General features: G+C 39.4%; 1 protein-coding gene across 8 annotated transcripts in view; it reads left to right on the top strand.

Moving 5' to 3' along the window:
- SYCP2 (synaptonemal complex protein 2) overlaps window positions 1-21,298 on the top strand; it is a 78,935-nt gene that overhangs the window by 37,386 nt on the left and 20,251 nt on the right. For all 8 annotated transcript variants that reach the window (XM_045053416.1, XM_045053420.1, XM_045053419.1 and 5 more), the window contains exons 15-23: window positions 3,909-4,057; window positions 5,234-5,308; window positions 5,740-5,886; window positions 9,074-9,173; window positions 10,524-10,681; window positions 12,401-12,470; window positions 12,855-12,912; window positions 13,439-13,572; window positions 13,719-14,155. In XM_045053416.1, coding sequence (XP_044909351.1) covers window positions 3,909-4,057; window positions 5,234-5,308; window positions 5,740-5,886; window positions 9,074-9,173; window positions 10,524-10,681; window positions 12,401-12,470; window positions 12,855-12,912; window positions 13,439-13,572; window positions 13,719-14,155 — 1,328 coding nt within the window. The remainder of the gene's footprint in view (window positions 1-3,908; window positions 4,058-5,233; window positions 5,309-5,739; window positions 5,887-9,073; window positions 9,174-10,523; window positions 10,682-12,400; window positions 12,471-12,854; window positions 12,913-13,438; window positions 13,573-13,718; window positions 14,156-21,298) is intronic.

Genomic DNA, 21,298 nt, shown 5'->3' on the forward strand with positions numbered 1-21,298 from the left:
GGTTTATTTTATACATCTTTAGCTTGATAGTGTGTAATACTATACCCTCTTATGTGTAGCATGGGAACTCCATAACAGGATACTTCCATTTTTGCTTTCCTGGCTTTTGTGCCATTGCTGTCAGTTGTACAAAAAAGTTTTTGGTCTGTCTGTCGTTGTTGTTTTGCTTTTGTGTGTGTCAGAAACTTTGCAATATGAGTAAGATCGTGACCTGAGCCAAGATCGAGAGTTGCACATTTAATGGACTGAGCCACCCAGGTGCCCCTCACATCTTATATTTTTATGGTACCCATATTTTTATAATACATATGTTACTGTATTTTAAAACAAAAAACCTACTTGGATCCTCTGTCTTCCTTCAGCCCTCTTACTCTTTCCATTTATAGCCAACTATGAGAGTTTTTACTAAATCTTTTTTCTCCTGCTTTTCAGTCCTGCTCTTACTACATTCTGTTTTCTGTCCCACTCCACTGAATTTTAGACGTCCAAATAATAAACTTTATTATTAGTATCAGTTTGCACACTTGCAGTCCTCGTACTGACCCTTCCCTTACATTTGACACTGTTGACTACACTTTGAGTTTTGAATCTTTTTTCCTAATTTCTTAACTAAGCTCTAGATAGAGATGTGAGCAATAAACTATCCCACCTTTATATTTTTGCAGATGTCTAAAATATCTAAACCCACGTCTAAAACTAAACTCAATTAAAAATAGAACTACCCTAAGACCTAGGAATACACTAGTAGGTATTTATCCAAAGGATACAAAAATGCTGATTTGAAGGGGCACATGCACCCTGATGTTTATAGCAGCACTGTCAACAATAGCCAAATTATGGAAAGAGCCCACATGTCCATTGACCAATGTATGGATAAAGAAAATGTGGTACACACACACACACACACACACACACACACAATGGAATATTACTCAGCATCAAAAAGAATGAAATCTTGCCATTTGCAACAACATGGATGGAACTAGAATGTATTATGCTAAACAAAATAAGTCAGACAAATAACCCTAACCCTAACTCACTCATATGTGGAATTTAAGAAACGCAGCAGATGAATGTAGGGGAAGGGAAGAAAAACTAAGATAAAAACAGAGACGGGGGCAAGCCACCAGAGGCTCTTTTTTTTTCTTTTTTTTTAAATGTTTATTTATTTTTGAGACAATGCAAGAGACAGAGTGCAAGCAGTGGAGGGCCAGACAGAGGAAGACACAGAATCTGAAGCGGGGTCCAGGCTCTGAGCTGTCAGCCCAGAGCCCGACGCGGGGCTCGAACCCACGAACCGTGAGATCATGACCTGAGCCGAAGTCGGACGCTTAACCGACTGAGCCACCCAGGCGCCCCCAGAGGCTCTTAAATACAGAGAACAAACTGAGGGTTGCTGGAGGGGAAGTAGGTGAGCGGATGGGCTATATGGGGGATGGGCATTAAGGCGGGCACTGTTGTGTTGACCAATTGGTGTTATATGTAAGTGATGAATCACTGAAACCAACGCTACACTGTGTGTTAACTAACTTGAATTTAAATAAACTTAAAATTGATAAAAATAAAACTAAACTCATGATTCTATCCCGCCAAACTCCTTCTTTATTTCCTGTTTTGACAAATGGTAGGATAACCTTCCAGCTCCCCCCGCCCCATACAGAAGCCACTCTTGATCGTTTCCTTCCCTTAACTCATCTTTTTCCACATCCATTTTTTACTGTCTCTTAAAATCTTTTCAATTTCTCTCTCCTCTATTTTCACGCCAATCACTGCTGCCACTTCTTAATGCGGTTGTGTCTTGCATCTTGCCAAGTGTAGCTGCACATAATTGGGCAAAAAAAAGTTATTTTCATTGTTTCAATAGCATAACTTGAAGTTGATTTTTAAGGTTTTCCGATATAAAACTCATCCTGATTTTACGAGGATACTTTTATAAAAAAAATTAAGTTCTTTATATGTGGATTAAAAGTGTTTGGGGGGGGGGGGGCTTCCTGATTGGTGAATAAGAATGTATCATTGTGCCAGGAGGGTGGTACAACCTAAAATTCACAGGGATAGGAGCTCCTGTCTCCGGACCCTTCCAGACCTCACGCTACTTATCTCTCCACCTGGCTGTTTGTTTGTATCCTTTAATATCCTTCATAATAATGTGGTAATCTAATGTAACCTGTATGGAGCAGGCAAGACCGAATTTTTACATGAATGGCACCCATGGAAGTAAAAAACAAAAAAAAACAAAAAAAAAAAGCAAAACCTGGAGATCAGTTAGTATACTTGCAGACTAGGGGATGAGGAGGCAGCACAATGGGGTGCATGCAGTTAGACCCTTTTGTATATAATATGTAAGAATTTTTATTTAGTCTCCATGGACGATCTTAAAAATTTTTTAAATGCCTTTGCAGGAGAAAACATATTATATTCATGTACCTATAGTGTATTGGAATCTCCTATGGGTATGTAGATAACGTAAGGTCCAAATATGTTTATCTGTAAATACTTGGATTCTTTAGCAAGCAATAAAATGACTTTTCTGATATCTCAGTAATATTACTAATTAAAAACAAGCCATGACATAGTCCACGCAGTCAAAGGAAATACCAGAAGTTTCAACAAAGCTGACAATAAAAGATAACAAATATCAACTAATTCTTATATAGTTACAATATATGTGGAGGATACTTTGCACATAAAGGCACAAAGCATTCAGCAACATTGGAAGTAATTTCTAATACCATGGTTATGTAAGCAGCGAAGTAAATGTTTCATTTACTAGTTCATAGCAAGCTGCAGAAAAAAATCAGATCAGAGCGATACAATAATCAGCAAAAATATACATCAGGATTATAAATTTTCTAATATTCATCATCAGCATTCAAAACATTATTGTCTTCAAAGTCACCAAAACTTTCATCTCTAAAGTCTGAATACCTGTTCCTGTTGACACACATGACTTTTTTTCCCAAAATAAAACCACCGCACTCTTTAAATTAGAGACTGTCACCACTGTCTTCAAGCAATTAATAATTCTTATTACCATGACAGATGTTACTCTGGAAGCTTTCATGACCATATCGTTGCAAAAACAACCCATATTCTGCTTGAGTAAGCCTCATAGCAATCAGAATTTTATAGCCAATGGAGACAGTTATCCCATGGGTTAGGTCATGGAGTAGCCAGTAGAGCTTTCCCTGATGTAGAGAAATTTTTCTACGTGGTGTGCTCCATTTCCATCAGGGCGTTTTCCTCCTGCCCCAAAGTGTACACTGGGGGCAGGAGTGACGACTTGCCAATCAACAGGAGCACTGGCAGAGTAGGACAGGACCCTGGTGGCCTGTAGTCCATAGTACAGGCACTTGAATTGGATGCCAAGTGATTCCGAAGGGAGCTAAATCCCTCTTACAAACTGGCACTGTTTTTACCGGATCAGTGAATTCATGAGGAATTGCACCGTATTCTCCTTCAGTTTCCTGGCACTCAAGTTTTTTGACCGTTGTTGACTGTCAACTTGTTTGTAACAACTGGCTTTAACAGAAATGTTTGAATAGATGCTTTTGCCTAAAAATATACTTATTTATGTATGGAACTGAAGTTATTTTGTTTGCCTCTTTTAAGTTAAGCAAATAGTTCCCTTAGATGTGTTCCAGAAATATTTACTAAGAACCTGTGAGTGTCCAAAACATATTTACGGCTTTAGCTTATTAGTTATTAGTCTGTAACTCATCGATCAGAAGACTCGGAAAAATGAATTGATGCATAGTCCCAGAATTAATTAAATATTGTTAGATCCAGAAGTTAATATTATTTCGATTTACTGAATATGCTGCATGACTTTCTTATTTATACTGTACCTATAGAGTGGCAGCATAGAAATGAATGTAAACTAATCAGTATGATTTGTCTATGTGCAGTGAGAGAATCGAAGAAGCTACTGACCATAACCTTGAAAAATACAGTAAAAATTAGTAAAAGAGAAGGGAAAGAATTGCTTCTGTATTTTGATGCATCATTGGAAATTGCTAGTGTGACACAAAAAATTTTGGGTGCAAATAAATACAGGGTAAGTGTTTTAATTCTTTTTAATACATACTTTCATCAAATTCTTTTAAATAAATATTTATTTTCATAATTCTGGAAACTTTTAGTTATTTGGGGCTATAAGTTTCATTGATTTTTTTTCCCTAGAATTCTTAAAATGACATGTAGATTTTAGTTTTTAAAATTTGTAATGTGGAATAGCCATCAGATTGTTAGTTGTATCCTTGAGACACCTGTTTAGAATCTCAGATCACAAAATAAGCTGCAGTACTCAAAACATCTAACAAAATTTCTGCTAGGTGTTTAAAAAGTGAATTGAGACAAAACCCTGTTTTTACGATAGTAAACATTGTGAGAATTACAGACTGTACCCCAGAAGAAGTGAATGAGTGGCATAGGGAAAATGGGGTATAGAAGTTGAGGGAAGAGAATGCTCGTTAAGAGACTTAAAGGAAAGGCTTTGGAGACGGGGCTTGAAATGGCTTTGGAAATTGATGGGTGTAATTTAGATAAGGTGCTTTCTAGAGTTGTGGAAGACATCATGAGTTCATAAGGTGACAATTCATGTTAAGTTTGAGGGAGATATCCTGTTGACAAGCTTGGGTAATGCATGTCTTAGTCTGTGCAGGCTGCGGTAACAAAAATACCATATACTTGGTGGTTTCAGTGACACACATTGACTTCTCATAGTTCTGGAGGCTAGAAGTCCAAGATCAGGTGCTAGCAGACTTATTTTCTGGTAAGGGCCCACTTCCTGGTTCACAGTGGCTAGCTTCTCGCCGTGTCCTCACATGGCAGAAGGGGGTGAAGGAGCTCTTTGGGGTCTCATGAGGGCACTGATCCCATTCATGAGGGCCCTGCCCTGATAACCCACTCACCTCCCAAAGGCCCCACCTCCTAATACCATCTCTTGGGGATTAGGTTTCAATATGTGAATTTGGGGGGGAAACATTCAGTTTATAGCTGTGGGAAAGATTTATGGTAAAGAAAAAGAGACTATGTTTCTGAGGGACCCTCACCGAAATGGCAGTCTAGGAAGACTAATTAGTGAAGAGACATTATGGTATTCTGAGAAGGGTATTTATGTACACAAAATAATGATTTGAGATAATACAGCAGTTTTGAAAGGAAACAGGAGATAATTGCATTAAAATAGAAGGAACTGAGAGAAAATGACATCTCTTTGAATTAATTTTAGGAATTTACCAGAAAACAAGGTATTTCCGTTGCCAAAACATCTGTGCATATAATTTTTGATGCAAGTGGATCACAGGTATGTGTCTGACTTACTTGATTTTTATCACTGGGCTAAGCTGAACCATAAGTAATAGGACAGTATGATGTTGGAGGGTGAGTATCTAAAAGATATCCTGTCTCAGCATAGAGAGTGCCCCAATAAGATGTATGGGATTTTTAAAGTATGTTATTATTTTAGTACAGAAGATAGTTATTAATAGTTTTGATAACTTTAAAAATTAGAAGTATATGTCCTGCCTCTAATGCCAAAGTTGGTTTTATGTCTATTGACATTTGAAACGTGGGTGCTTTTTTGTTGGGTCAATCTGTAGGACTAAGTACATGGAAGACAGAAAGAATTGACGCAAGTGTGGGATGAGTAGGTGCTTGATTAAGACATCCAGTGATTTTTGAGAACTTTGTGTGGTTTGGAGTTTGAAATACTTTTTTCCACATTCTCCCCAACAGATTCTGGTGCCAGAAAGTCAAATCCCACCCATGGAAGAGGAAATCATTAGTTTGAAGGAAAAACCTAACTCCCAAAAGGAATTCACTAAACCTCCAAAATGTATCAAAAACAGCAATCAAGGGGGCAGAAAGAATAGTCAGCTTGGGGTAAATATGGTGTCAAAATAGTTGTTTATAAAACAGCATAGATCAAATCATTGCTATATGTAATTATAGAAAAAGGTATCTAGAGTTTACATTAATGGTCGTCATCAATAACATTTCAGAGTATTTTCCCCTGCCTTTTACAAATGCAAACAAAAGCATTGTGCTTTAGCAATTCTGTTTATGTGTAAGTGTAAGAGAGTAACTACCACTTTTTACATTTATCCCCTCTGTTTTGTATTTGCTTTTGGCCTTATGCAGAACACAAATCTATAATGCAGTGTCTCTTTACTCACACAAGGACAGAAAGCAAAGTATTAAGTTCTTCCTCCTCCTCCTCCTCCTCCTCCTCCTCCTCCTCCTCCTCCTCGTGGAGACTCCCTTCTAGGCCACACTCAACAGAACCAGCACTCCACCTTCTTCCCTCGCTGTGACACTTGACATGGCCAACAGCCCTGTCTTTCCTATTGTCCTCTCCTGCTCCGATTTCTGCTAGCATTTTAATTGTGTCCCTACTCTGTCACTACGTTGGAGGTACTTTCCCTCCCTACATTCTGGATGTAGATTCGCTCTAAAAGCGTGGCTCAGCCTCCTGAATACGTCTGTGCCTTCTCGCTTACAGAGCTCCTTCACGTGCCCAGTGTAAACACTTGAAACGTACCAGACCTCTCTTCAGAGTGCCACAGTGATGCCTCACTCTTCTAATGTTTCCCTTGGTGTGTCCCTCCAAGTCTTTTCCTAAAGTCTAACTTCAAACTCTTTTATCTTTTGTGTCAAATTTGCATCTGTCTGCATACTTCAGTAAGGCTACCGTTAGCGTTTGGATGGCGTCCTGAATCCAGCCTCCTCTCCTGTCACACCTAGGACCGAGGTACCAGCGGTGGGCCTTTCACAGCATCTCTCAAGTCCTTTCCTCCTCACGCCCTTCACTGTTGCTCATCTTCGCATACCTGGCTTCATGCAGCCACCCCCTCGTTGTTCTTGGACACGGTTGCTTCATCCTGTGAGCTACCCCTTGTGGTGTCCCATGCTTTTCTTAGTACCGGCATCCTGGTAGCATTCTTCTGCTCAGAAACTTTGTGATCTCTGTGTTTACCTTCCTGCATCTAAACTTGGACTCAATTCTGGGACCTTCTACGTCTCCTTTTACTCTAAAGACCACTTTATGAGTAAGGTCAGTTGCTTTACTGCCTCTTTTTTATGTCGCACTAATTTTTGCACCTCTACGTTCATCCATGTTGTGTGTCCTTTTTTTTCACTTTTCCCCATTTCCCCCTGGCCCTTATGTTTGCAAGGCTTGATGATTAATTTCACTTCTCTTCATGGACCTTTTCCCGCTGCAATTTTTACTAACTTCTCACCTTTACACAACTGGAATTCTCACAGGCTCCCCCATACACTTCGACGTGTTGGTGTTGCTGTCCTTTCCCGTTAGTCTTGTTTCTTCATTAAGTGAAATGTCAGTTTTCCTTAGACAATTCAGTTATAAAAGCCATTTGCCATTTGCTGTGCCTTTTGGTTTTTTTTATGTAATATAATTTATAGTCAAATTGGTTTCCATACAACACCCAGTGTTCATCCCAACAGGTGCCCTCCTCGATGCCCATCCCCCATTTTCCCCTCTCCCCCACTCCCCCGTCAACCCTCAGTGTGTTCTCAGTATCCAAGAGTCTCTTACGGTTTGCCTCCCTCCCTCTCTGTAACTTTTTTTTCCCTTTCCCCCATGGTCTTCTGTTAAGTTTCTCAAGATCCACATATGGGTGAAAACATATGATATCTGTCTTTCTCTAACTGACTTATTTCACTTAGCATAATACCCTCCAGTTCCATCCACGTTGCTGCAAATGGCCAGATTTCAAATGAATAAAGATGTGGTTTATATATACAATGGAATACTACTTGGCAATGCTGTGCCTTTTATATCCAAGTTGTACCTTGAGTAGTTATATAAAATTCTTAGGACCCCCACCTTAAACTCAGTAAGTCATAAACTCTGGAAAAGATCTCTTTAAAAAACATTGCACCGTTGTGAAATACCCACTGTGTTTTCGTTCAGAATTAACTGTGAAGCGTTTATATGGATAAGTAACTTTCCAGGTCCCATTCACTATGCCGCTAGCAACTATCCTTCTTTGCACAAGAATCCATTGGTTCAGTAGTTTGTTTTCTGGTTGATCTTAGAATTCCCCCTTTTCCTCTCCTTTCCACCTTTCCTTCTCACCCCATTTACATACCTATTAAAATACCTGCAGTATTTTTTTTTTTAGTCTCGGGCAGGTGCCTTTGAAAAAAAACAACAACAACAACACAGTTCTCCTCTGCCTCTTTGCAGTTTTTCATCATCTCCTCCTTTATATGACGCCCCCTGAAACTCCTGTTCCTGCAGCCCTTGCCTCTGCTTGCCTCCTTCTGTTCAGTCACTCTAGAATGAAGTCAGAAAATGTGCATCTTTATCAGAGCCACTAGCTCGTGCGTGTGCTGCTGAGTCTCTGAATTCCTGTAGCTGCCTTTACTCCAAAGTCAGTTTGGTCTCCACAGATGATTAATACAATTTTTTAAAATATGTGAAAGTTTTGAGGAATGCTGAACATTATGAAGGCATTCACGAACAAATTCGCCTAAGTCTGTATCCAAACATCATGCCCTGAAATAGAATAAGAAACTGAGCCATTGGTTGTAAGATACACCCAGTATCAGTAAAATATTTTCAGCTGGTATATAAAGGTGCTGTATTCCATATATCTGGATACTCTATAACTCCTTTTTAAAAATTATTTCTTAGAGAGCATGCGAGCAGGGGAGGGGCAGAGAGAGAGAGGGAGAGAGAGAATCCCAAGCAGGCTCTATGCTGTCAGTGTAGAACCTGACATGGGGCTTGAACTCACAAACCGTGAGATCACGACCTGAGCAGAAATCAAGAGTCGGACGCTGAACTGACTGAGGCACCCAGTGTCCCTCTGTAAATACTTTTTAAAACAACGTTCCTTGTTTGGGCTACCTATTCAATACCAAATATTTAGGATAGAGCCTCTCAAGTCAGCCTAAAACAGAAATTTCTCGATATGATGTCATGTATAAAATACCATATGTCTTTTGGGTGTAGTCAAGGTAAAGGTTATGAATAAAATTGTAGGACAGTTCATTTCAAAAGAGGATGTGTGTTTACTGTGGCTGCTTCTCATGGTTTCAGATAATTACTCCTAGCAAAAGAAAAATGTCTGAAGCATCAATGATTATTCCTGGTGCAGATAGATACACTGTGAGAAGCCCAATACTTTTAATCAACACATGTAAGTTTTATATTCTTGAAAGATTTCTAACATACATATTTATATATATATGTCCATATTTTTGTGCATATATATATATATTTATACACACTTTTTTTTAATGTGTTTATTTTATTTTTGAAAGACCACAAGCAGGGGAGGGGCAGAGAGAGGGGGACAGAGGATCTGAAGTGGGCTCTGCGCTGACAGGGTGACAGCAGTGAGCCTGATGTGGAGCTTGAACTCACAAACCACGAGATCATGACCTGAGCTGAAGTCGGACACTTAACCGATTGAGCCACCCAGGTGCCCCAGACATTATTCTATCTTTAAAGCAGGCATTTTTTAATTCAGAGATATTCTGGGGTTTTAATTTACACAGAGGATAAGTTAGAGATATGGGAATTGTTAAGATACAAACCACAAACGTCTTCTAATTGCCAAGAGATTTCAAATTTCGAAGAAAGGTCTGACGGGTATTAACATATAAGCATTATTCAAAATATTAGTACCCAGATTAATAACTTGTAATTTAAGCGGGAGTCAGCCATAACATAGCAGCTAAAACATTGTGTCCCTCGGGCTGCTTGGGCTTGTTCCCCTGCTCCTAGGTGTGTATTTTGTACAGATTATCCTCCGGGTGAATTTAGAACCAGTTTTCTTTTCTTAAAGTGGAGCTAAAGTGTCTACCTCATCAAGTTGTTTAGAAGACAAAATAAAAATCATTCATTCAATGAGGAATATGGTGAAACATTTAGACAGTGCTGGTACATACTAAGAGCTGAATAAAAATGAAAACATAATGCTACGTACTAGCTGCTATAAAACAGTCATATTTATTATTAGTCTTATGACAATTTAATAGTGACCTTCTGTTCCCAAAATCCAGTTGCCTCCTGGGCAATTGTCTAATATCCAACAGGCTCCTCAATTTTAACAGGTCCCAAGTAAATTGATTTTTCCACCCCCCCCTGCTAGTTTTTTGTCCATTTTTTTACCTTGGTAAATGGCATCTGTATCCACTTATTCATCTAAACCAGAAGTCTTGGGCCCCTCCCAGCACCTCCCTTTTTTACATTCCTCATCTAAAAAGTGCCTCAGTAATAGCATATGTAATTTTAAAAATTGTATTTTGAGAGAGAGAGAGAGTACACACGGGGTAGGGGCAGAGAGAAGGAGAAACAGAATCCCAAGCAGGCTCTGCACCATCAGCACAGAGCCCAATATGGGGCTCAAACTCATGAACTGTGAGATCATGATCTGAGCTGAGACCAAGAGTCGGACGCTTAATCGACTGCGCCACACAGGTGCCCCGCAATATGTCATGTTTAAAACCCTACAAATACGGCAGTCCTTTGTCCTCCTTTTTAGCAACACCACGAAGAGGAAGAGTTAAACCACCGCTGCACATGATGAGTTCTGCGGAAAAACCTGATATTCCTAAAACATCCGAAAGTGGGGTGGATAATGCGGAATCACTTACATCCAGACCATCTGAAGAAAGAAAGAGCAGAGATAATACAGACAAAGTAATTTTACTTTGACCACATTTTAAAAAATTAATTTTATCAAGTTACTATAGAAATACATATTGAGCTAATTTCTTTTGCAAGTAGTGTCTCACTTTGTTGAAAATATTACTATATATATATATACATATATATATACACACATATATATATATATGTATATGACTTCTTGTTCTTGAAAGTCAGTCCTTATGACTTTCATTTATTTTGCTACCAATAAAATTTAGGAATATCCATTCAATATAACTTTGGTTTATGTATTCGGGAGGAGAAATGGACTTGCCATCATTCTTTAGTTTATCATACAAGTTAGTGTCTGCTAGAAATGTAAAATACAAGTGGACTCTGTCCTTAAGTATCTCAAAGTCTATTGTGGAAATTAGATAGATGAATAAGATAATTATAATATTGTCTAAATGTTCTCAGACTGTACATAAAGGAAGCAGTAGGGACCTAAGGGAGGGGCAGGTGCCTAGCCCCAGAGCTGGAGGCGTGGGTGAAGACCAGGAAATGCTCTTGAAGAACAACAGATAAGAGAATAGGTAAAAGAAAGTTATTTCCTGGGAGATGTAGGAGGTAATGAGAGATGCAGGTAAGTTAAGTTTGTAGATGAGGAGCACCTAACAGGTCTGTTTTCTCTGAAGTGTCAGGTGAGCTTGGTGAATTTCTATCGCATTATGTTGCAGGAGAGACTCAGAGACCTGTAAAGATGGAAATAGCTACTAAGAGATAATGGAGAGAAGGAAGAGTAAGTAAAGGTGTGAGGCAAAGTGAAGGCCTTCTAAATTTAAGGCTGAATTCTATCACATGTATTAGTTCAGAAATATGTGTAATTTTCTCCAGCAAAGCTTAACAGCCTTGTTACTGCAGTAAAAAAGAATAGGTGGTGGGTTTAAGAAAGATGAAATGGTATGTGGCAGGATGATAAACGGTACTAAGAGTCAGAAGGAGTTGTTCCGATTTCCAGGCTAAGTGTTCCTTAATCCGGGCACTGTCGTTCATTCAGTGGTGTGGCGTGGTCCTGAGTGTTCTAGGCCTGTGCTTTTTCGTCAGGGAGCCCTTCAGTCCTCGTGACAACCAAACGCACCAGCACGTGTTCCCACTGCTCCTCTCGAGACTTAGAGACCCACTGGCCGGATTCAGTAGGGGAGACAGGCAGGACGAGGCACGATGTCCCAGCCTGTAGGGTGTGTTTTTCTGATAGTCATGGCAGGTTTTTATTTGATCTGGGTACATGTGTATCTGTGGCTATGGAAAGAAGGAAGCTTGGTGTAGGCAAGAAGTCGCCTGCCCAATGGCCACAACTTTACCAAATCCTTTAATGTATCGTAACTTCCCAATCTTTTAGGCATGTTAGTGAAAAGACCAGAATAGGTGCAGGCTGTGAGAGCAGCTGCAGAGCAGTAGATGTGCCGTGGCGATTCTAGAAAGCGTCGGCTACAGATGGAAGCTGAATTACTGTACTAGCCCTGGATGAGTCCAGAAAATTTGTAGAATCTTCTGCCTTGTCTGCAGTGAAAATGGTTTTCTTGTGTTTTAGGATAAGCAATATTCTGGAATGGGCATCATCTTTATGAAACAGTAGAAGTACTATCCAACTTTTAATAGCAAGGCAAATTTATTTTAAAGGTTTTAAACATTAACACGGTGACTTTTAAGGGTTGTTTTCATATAATACCTTGTTTAAATTAACATTAACATGTCCCCTATGTTTTATAGCATATCAAAACTGCTAAAGCTGTAGAGAAGACGGAAAACAAGGACACTGAATTCCTAAACCAAAATTTTAGTAAGTACTTCTTAAATTTAATTTTACTTTCTCTTTAAAAAAATATTTTATTTTTTAAATAATATTATAATATTTATATATTTATAAAATTTATATATTTATATATATAATATTTATAATATTTATAAAAATATTCTTTTCATATTTTCCTTTAATTCCACTGACTTTTGTTGATTTGAAAAAGAAAGATTCATAATGAATGCATTTGGCTTTATGCATTTAGAAACTTAGAGGTTACAGGAAAATATTCTACAGTCTCTATTTCCAAGAACATCAGTCTCTCCTTCCTAATACGTGAACCTTGATCAAATTGTATACCGGCTCCCATTTTACCCTGCCAGCTGCATACAAAACTGAAAATGCCATAATTTTGGTTTTATTTAGATAAACTGCAGGATGCTGTTCCTGATTCACAGACAGTGGGAAAAAAAGATAAACCTGTGTAAGTATCAAAAACCATCGAGTAAGTCAGCATATATGAATGTTGTTTTAGATTAATGTAATAAATTTAAAAGGCCCATGTATTCTTAGAAGGTGGTCTTGGCTGTAGCTCTGATCATCACATGTATTACTATGAGTGCACAATGGGGAATAGTCTGCTTTTCCATAGCAGCCACAGAACTCTTTTTCATATTGACTCCAAATGAACGGGATTTTTAAAAGAATAAGGGATGAATGTGAAGAAATTTAACCTAGTTTAAATGCACAGTAGTACATGTAAGATACGAGACATATTAGTAGATATCAAATAGTGGCAATAATAGACCTTTTGTAATAACATTTTTTAATCTCATCAGTTATATAGTAAATTTTAACTTTCATCATGACTTACCAAAATCTTTTCATACTTGACTATTAACAAATGACCATCGATAAACATTGACTAGATACAAAAAAAATCAAGGTCTCAGGTCAGAGTCCTAGGCTAATGTTTTATGATACGTTAAGCAGGCTATTTTATTTTCCAGGTTATCTGGTGTGTTGGACAACGTCTGTGGAAATAAAATGAACTCCAAATGGTCATGCTGGACCCCTGTAGCAAGTATTAATCTATGTAACAACAAAAGAGCAAGTACTTCATCGGGAGATACATTCAATCAAGGTGAAACATCGTTTTTTCTGTATATAGCAGTAGCTCAGGGAAATACTCATTTCTTTAAATGTCTAATAAATATCTTTGATGTTAACAAATTTATGTGTTACCAGTTTATTAAGTTCATAAAGATAAATGTTTTATTTTTCCACTAGGTATTATTGTCAAAAAACTTCCTAAACAGAAATCATCCTCTTCAACATCTGGTGATAATTGTGAAGACACAGAAAAGGTGCCGCATAAGAAAAAAACAACGCAGCATAGCGAAATAGATAAAGTGGAAGTAGGAGTTTGCAAAAGAGACAGTCAGCAACAACTAAATCATCCTAAACGTTCAGAGCTGAAAAACACTGAAAATACCAAGCAGAGTGATTGGCATATTGAATCTGAAACTACTTTCAAATCCGTTCTCTTAAATAAGACCGTTGAGGAGTCTCTGATCTATAGGAAGAAGTACATACTGTCAAAAGACGTGAATACCGCTATTTGTGATAAAAGCCCTTCTCCTAGAAAAAATGTGAAAAGTCACAGAAGATCAGGGAAAAGATTAACGTCTGAACTTAATTCCTGGGATCTGAAACAAAAACAAATGGTGAGCTTTCAGTGTGTTTGGTTTCTGCACACTTACAATATGCCTACCTAATAACAGACAGTGAAAGACGCTTTCTTGAGGGCTGCAGATTTAACATTCGCGAGACCTCGTTCTTTAACTCAGGTCTCCAGTGTGCGAGTGAGTACCTCCCGACTCCCTCACCTCGTCCTGGCACCAACCCCCACCGAGCCAGTGTGCCTGCAGGCGCAGGGCAGGTGTGTAAATGGGTGTAGCAAGAAAGCACCCGGCAGCCCCTTGTCTCCTCCCATTGGCTCTCCTTCACTCTGCCCCGCAGGTGCTCTGAGCATGTGTATACAACCGTCTGTGCCTCTCTCAGGGTGCTTATCTTTGTTTTAAAAACTGGTTGTCTCTGTGTGTTCTTTTTCCTCCCGCTTTAACCTCTTAGAGTTTAAAGATTGTGTCTTATCCGTTGTTATCCTGAACGGCCTAGCAGTTTTGCACACAGTGGCATCTACATTTCTTGAATTATTGCATCAAAGTTTAGCAAGATTTTTCAAGAAAAGATGTAGGTGGAGTGCAGGAGTCGATCTTCTGTCCTGTTGCTCATCCCCTTTGGAGCCTTTACCTCCTACATGAGATGAATCCTCTGTAGGACATCTCTAGTAGGAGTTTGAGCGGCGCCATGCTTTAGGCTGAAAGTTTACTTTTTGTAGCAGTTACAGGAAATCTTTTTCTTGTCATTGCTGTCAAGATGCAGATTAAGAAAACTTTGTAATTAGAATACATTTCCACTGCCAGTAATACGGTCTGTTCCTCACTGCTCTTTAGAAGATCCAGGTTTTACAGGCTTCTATTTTCATTTATCATCCAGAGTGGTATTAATACCTGGATAGCCAAATATCTAGAGCTGATGTAAAATGTTCATGTGTTGGGACATCTCAACATGCAAATGAGATACTTAAGAGATAATTTCCGATTGTTCTTTCATGATTAGACATTATTTCCTTTGTCTCAACCGGCCTTTGTATTTTGTCTTTAATCTGTATTTCACTTTGCCTGCTTTGGCAACTTTCTTCTTTGACCAAATCCTTTTGGGTCACTTTTTCACGTTTCTTAGTATGCTGTTCTTTCTAGTCTTAGCTATTTAGTTCCTTCAGACCCAGGGAAAGTAGGTTCTTTTTGTCTGAGTGCTGAGCTTTTATTTTCAGCTGTTTTCTTTGCAGTTTAGAATCATTCCACAGAATTTCCCTAAGCCGGCTGCTCGTTTTTTCCTGGGAGCATGGAAACTGATCATGTCTTTTAAGCTGTGCTCTGATTTTTAAAAATCCACTTTCTGTCTTCGGAAGTTCTCTTCAGTCTCACACAGTGGTGCTCCCTGTGTTATAAGACTTCCTGCCACGCGCATACATGGATGACTCTCTTTTTAAGGTAGGCATCCGATTCTGCTTCTTGTTTACTGGGTTAATCCAGAGAAATAGAACCTCTGTAGCACGATGGTACAGATTTCCCAGGTTGGCTCTAATTATGCTGCAAGTTCTTAAATCACACGCTCGCTATTTTATGGGAAGTTCATTTTTGCTACATTTCGAAGCCAAGTAAAGTAATCTCAAGAAGAGATAGTAAGTAATACTTACTATCTTTGTTACATATAAAAACATACACTTGGGGGCGCCCGGGGGGCTCAGTTGGTTAAGCATCTGACTCTTGATTTTGAATCGGGTCATGATCTCGCGGTTTGTGAGGTGGAGCCCCGTGTCTGACAGCGTAGGGCCTGCTTGGGGTCCTCTCTCTCTCTGCCTCTCCCCCCACCCCCCAAGTAAACTTTAAAAAACAAAACAAACCCATAAACTTAAAAATGGTTAAAATAGTAAATTTTGTATTTATGTTCATGTTGTATTTTACCATAATTAAAAACAAAACGTATGCCTGGTTCCCTGAGAAAGGTAAAACTAAAGTCAAGACAAGAGAACTCATGTCTTTATTATAGGGAGTTTTCTTTCAGCCAAATTACCTAAAATTATGCAGATAATAATTCTTTGTAGTCCTTCCATTTTTAGAGTATTGTTCGTTTTTACTTTTTTTTTTAAGTAATCGCTACACCCAGTGTGGGGCTTGAACTCACAACTGCGTGATCAAGAGTTGCACGTTCTACCAACTGAGGCAGCCAGATGCCCCTAAAATAATGGGATTTTTTAGAGCAGTCTCAGGTGTATAAGTATACAGAGTTCCCATATGCCCCTTCACCCACACCCCAGTTTCTCCTGTCATTGACATCTTACATCGGTGTGTATATGGGTTACAAATTATGTACCAACATCATTACATTATTATTAACTAAAGCCTGTAGTTGAGGTTAGAGTTCATTCATTGTGTTGTATGTTCTATGTGTTTTGACAGATGAATAGCAGCCTGTACCTACTGTTACATTATCCTACGTAATCATTTTCCTGCCTACACTTCCCCTGTGCTGCCTCCCTCCTAAAACTCGTGTCGATCACTGATCTTGTTGCTGTCTCTGTAGTACTTTTGCCTTTTCCAGAATGTCATAGAATTGGAACCATATAGTATGCAGTCTTTTCAGATGGCTTCTTTCACTCAGCGACATGCCATGACGTGTCTCTGTGTCTTTTCAGGGCTTGACGGCTGATTTCTTTTTGCTGCTGAGTAACATCCCATTGCATGGTGTACCGAGATTTGTTTATCTGTTCACCTGTGAAAGGACATCTTGGTTGCTTCCGTGGTTTAACACTTAATAAATAAAGCTTCTGTAAACATTCACGTGCAGGTTTTAGGTGGACGTAAGCTTGCAACTCATTTGGGAGAATTGCTAGATCGTGTGTTTAGTTTTGTAAGAGACCGCATGTCTTCCCAAAGTGGAAAAAGTGGCTGTACCGTTTTTGCATTCCAAGCAACAGATGAAAGAGTTCCTATTGGTCTACATCCTTGCCAGTATTGGGTGTTGTCAGCGTTTTGGATTTTAGCTGTTGTTGTATGTGCTCAGTAGTATCTTGTTTTAATTTGCAGTTTTCTCATGATCTATGATTTTCAGCATCTTTTTATATTTTTATTTACCCTCTGTATGTCTTCCTTGGTGCATTACGTATTCAGATCTCTTACTCATTTTTTAAGTGAGTTCTTTGTTACTGTTGAGTATCAATAGTTGTCTGTATAATTTCGATACAGGCACGCCAAACTTTATCGCACTTTGTAGATGTTGCATTTTTTACAAACTGAAGGTTTGTGGCAACCCTGTATTGAGCAAGTGTATTGGCACCGTTTTTCTAACAGCATTTGCTCACTTTTGTCTCTGTCACATTTTGGTAATATTCATAATATTTCAAAGTTTTTCATTATTATTGTATGAGTTATGGTGATCTGTGATCAGTGTTTTTTGTTCCGATTGTGATTGAAGTGCCACAACCCAACCACACCCCCACACCCAGAGAAGATGGCAGACGTGACAAATGCGTTCGTCTCCGCTCCACTCACTGGCCACTCCCTCGTCTCTCTCCCTCCCCTCAGGCCTCCCTATTCCCGGAGACAGCCATTAGTGAAATTTGGCCAGTTAATAACCCTACCATGGTCTCTACGTGTTCATGTGAAAGGAAGAGGCACACGTCTCTCAGTCTCTCACTTGAAGTTGAAAGCTAAAAATAAGATTAAGTTTAATGAGGAAGGCAAGCAGAAAGCTGAGATAAGCAAAAAGCTCAGCCTCTTGTGAAACCATTTTACTGCTGACCTGGAGAAGGTTTTAGTTTAGTGGCCCGGATAGAAGCTCAAACCAACCGCCAAATTCTCTTCCGCCAAAGGCTAATTAAGAGCAAGGCCCTAACTCCCTTCAATTTTATGAAGGCTGCGAGCGGTAAGAAAAGGTTGAAGCTGGCAGAGGTTGGTTCATGAAGTTTAAGGGAAGAAGCTGTCTCTAGAACCTAAAAGGGCAAGGTGAGGCAGCAAGTGCTGACGTAGAAGCTGCGGCAAGTTCTCTGGAAGATCCAGCCAGAATAAAATAAGTAATAAGTTTGGCTCCATTAAACAGTGGATTTTCAGTGTAGACAAAATAGCCTTATCTTGGAAGAAGGTACCATTTGGGACTTCGATAGCTAGAGACAAGTCAATGTCTGGCATCAGAGCTTCAAAGGACAGGCTGACTCTTTTGTTAGGAACTGATGCAGCTGGTGATAGGAAGTTGAAGTCAGTGCTCATTTAATGTAAAAAATCCTAGGACCCTTAAGAATCATGCTAAATCCCTTCTGCCTGTGCTTTACAAATGGAACAGCAAAGCCTGGGTGACAGCATATCTGTTTATAGCACAGTTTGCTGAATGTTGTAAGCCTGCTGTTGAGACCTGCTCAGAAAAATATGATTCCTTTTAAAATATTATTACTTCTCAGGGCACTTTTGTGGCTCAGTTAAGTGGGTGACTCTTGGTTTGGGCTCAGGTCATGATCTTGCCATTTGTGAGTTCGATCCCCACATTGGTCTCTGTGTTGACAGCTGTGGAGCCTGCCTGGGATTCTCTGTCTCCCTCTCTGCCTTTCTTCTTCTTCTTCTTCTTCTTCTTCTTCTTCTTCTTCTTCTTCTTCTTCTTCTTCTTCTTCTTCTTCTTCCTCCTCCTCCTCCTCCTCCTCCTCCTCCTCCTCCTCCTCCTCCTCCTCTTCCTCCTCTTCCTCCTCTTCCTCCTCTTCCTCCTCCTCTTCTTCTTCTTCCTCTCTCTCTCTCTCTCTCTCTCCCCCTCTCCCTCTCCCTCTCCCTCTCCCTCTCCCTCTCTTTTTCTCTCTTTCTCAATAAACACTTAAAAAATAAAATATTATTTCTCTCTGACATTATATCTGGTCACTCAGGAGCTTTGATGGAGATACACAACAAAATTAACGTTTTTATGCCTGCTAACACAACATCCATTCTGTAGCTGGTGGATCAAAGAGTAATTTCTACTTTCAAGTCTTACTGTTTAAGAAATACATTTCATATGGCTACAGCTGCTGTAGATAGTGATTCCTGCGATGGATCTGGGTAAACTAAATTGAAAATCTCTGGAAAGGATTCACCATTTGAGATACCATTAAGAACATTTATGATTCGTGGAAAAAGGTCAGACTATCAACATTGACAGGAGTTTGGAAGAGTTGATTCCAATCTACATGGACAACGTTGGGGGATTCAGGACTTGAGTGGAGGAAGGAGGTACCTAAGTAGCTACGGATGTGGTGGAAACAGCAGGAGAACTGGAATTAGAAGTGGAGCCTGAAGAGGGGACTGAATGGCCGCAATCTCACAGTCAAATTGAATGGATGAGGAGTTGCTTCTTATGGAGGAGCAAAGAAAGTGGTTTCTTGAGATGGAATCTACTCCTGGTGAAGATTCTGGGAAGATTGACCACAAAGAATGTAGAATATTACATAAACTTAGCTGAGAAAAGCATAGGCATCGCTTGAGAAAATTGACTTCAATTTTTGAAAGAAGTTCTGCTGTGAGTAAAATACCATGAAGCAGCGTTGCATGCTACACGGAAATCGCCCATGAAAGGGAGAGTCAGTCAGTGCAGCCAACTTCATTGCTGTCTTATTTTAAGAAATGGCAGGGGCGCCTGGGTGGCTTGGTCGGTTGGGCGTCCGACTTCAGCTCAGGTCACGATCTCACGGTCCGTGAGTTCGAGCCCCGTGTCGGGCTCTGTGCTGACAGCTCAGAGCCTGGAGCCTGCTTTGGATTCTGTGTCCCCCTCTCTCTCTGCCCCTCCCCTGTTCATGCTCTGTCTCTCTCTGTCTCAAAAATAAATAAATGTTAAAAAAAAAAAAAAAAAAGAAATGGCCACAGCCACCCTAGTCCTCAACAGCCACCGCCCTGTTCAGTCAGCAGCCACCAGTGATCAGGCAGAACCCTCTACCAGCAAAAAGATTACCATTTGCTGAAGACTCGGGTGATTAGAATATTTTAGCATTAAAGTATTTTTTAATTAAGGTATGTACTTTGTTTTTTTAAGACATAATGGTATTGTGCATTTAATAGGCTGCAGTATAGCGTAAGCATAACTTTTGTATGTGCTGGGAAACCAAGTTCCTTGGACTCATTTTAATGCATTAGTCGCTTTATCTCTGTGACCTAGAACCAAACCCATGGTATGTTGTGGTATGCCTGTCCAAATCCTTTATCAGATATGTGTTACACAAATATTTTCTGTTTATGGCTTATCTTTTCATTTTCTAAACAGTGTCTTTTACAGAACGGAAGTTTTTAATTTTAGTGACGTTCTACTTACGAACTTTGTGTTTTGTGGATTGTGCTTTTGGTGTTATAGACAAAAAGGCATTGCCAAACCCAAGATCACCTAGATTTTCTTCTATGTTACCTTCTAGGAGTTTTATAGCTTGCATTTTACATTTAGATAATATGGTCCTTTTTTTTTTTTTTTTAATGTTTGTTTAGTTTGAGAGAGAGAGGCAGAGGGAGAGACGGAGAATCCCAAGCAGACACCACGCTCAGAGCAGAGCCCCACGTGGGGCTTGATCTCACAACTGTGAGATGATGACCTAAGCCAAAATCAAGAGTCAGATGCTTAACTGACTGAGCCACCCAGGCGCCCCTGTGGTCCCTTTTAAGTTAATTTTTGTGAAAGGTGTAAGGTCTGTCTGGATTCTGGTTTGTTGGGTTTTTTTTTGCTGTTGTCTTTTTTGTTTTGTTTTGTTTTGTTTTGTTTTGTTTTGTTTTGTTTTTTTGCATGTGGATGTGTGGATGTCCAGTTATTCCGTTGCCGTCTGCTGAAAAGACTGTCCTTTCTCCATTGCATTGCCTTTGCTCCTTTGTCAAAGGTCAGATGACTATGAGGGCTTATTTCTGGGCTCTCTGTTTGCTCTCTGTTTTGTTCTATTATTCTATTTGTTCTTTCATCAATACCACACTATAGTGATTGTTGTATCATTTTAGCAAGTCTTAAAGTAGGGTAGTGTCAGTCTGACAACTTTGTTCTTCAACATTATATTGGCTATTCTGGGTCTCTTGCTTCTCCGTGTACATTGTAGAATCATTTTGTTGATATCCACAAAATAACTTATGGGATTTTTGTTGGGATTACATGAACTCTAGATCCAGTTGGGAAGAACTGACATCTTGACAATATTAACCTTCCTATCTGTGAACCTGAAGTTTCTCTCCATTTATTTAGAGTCTTTGATTTTCTTCATTCGT

The sequence above is a fragment of the Felis catus genome, chromosome A3, assembly GCF_018350175.1.
Source record: "Felis catus isolate Fca126 chromosome A3, F.catus_Fca126_mat1.0, whole genome shotgun sequence".
NCBI classification, from domain to species: domain Eukaryota; kingdom Metazoa; phylum Chordata; class Mammalia; order Carnivora; family Felidae; genus Felis; species Felis catus.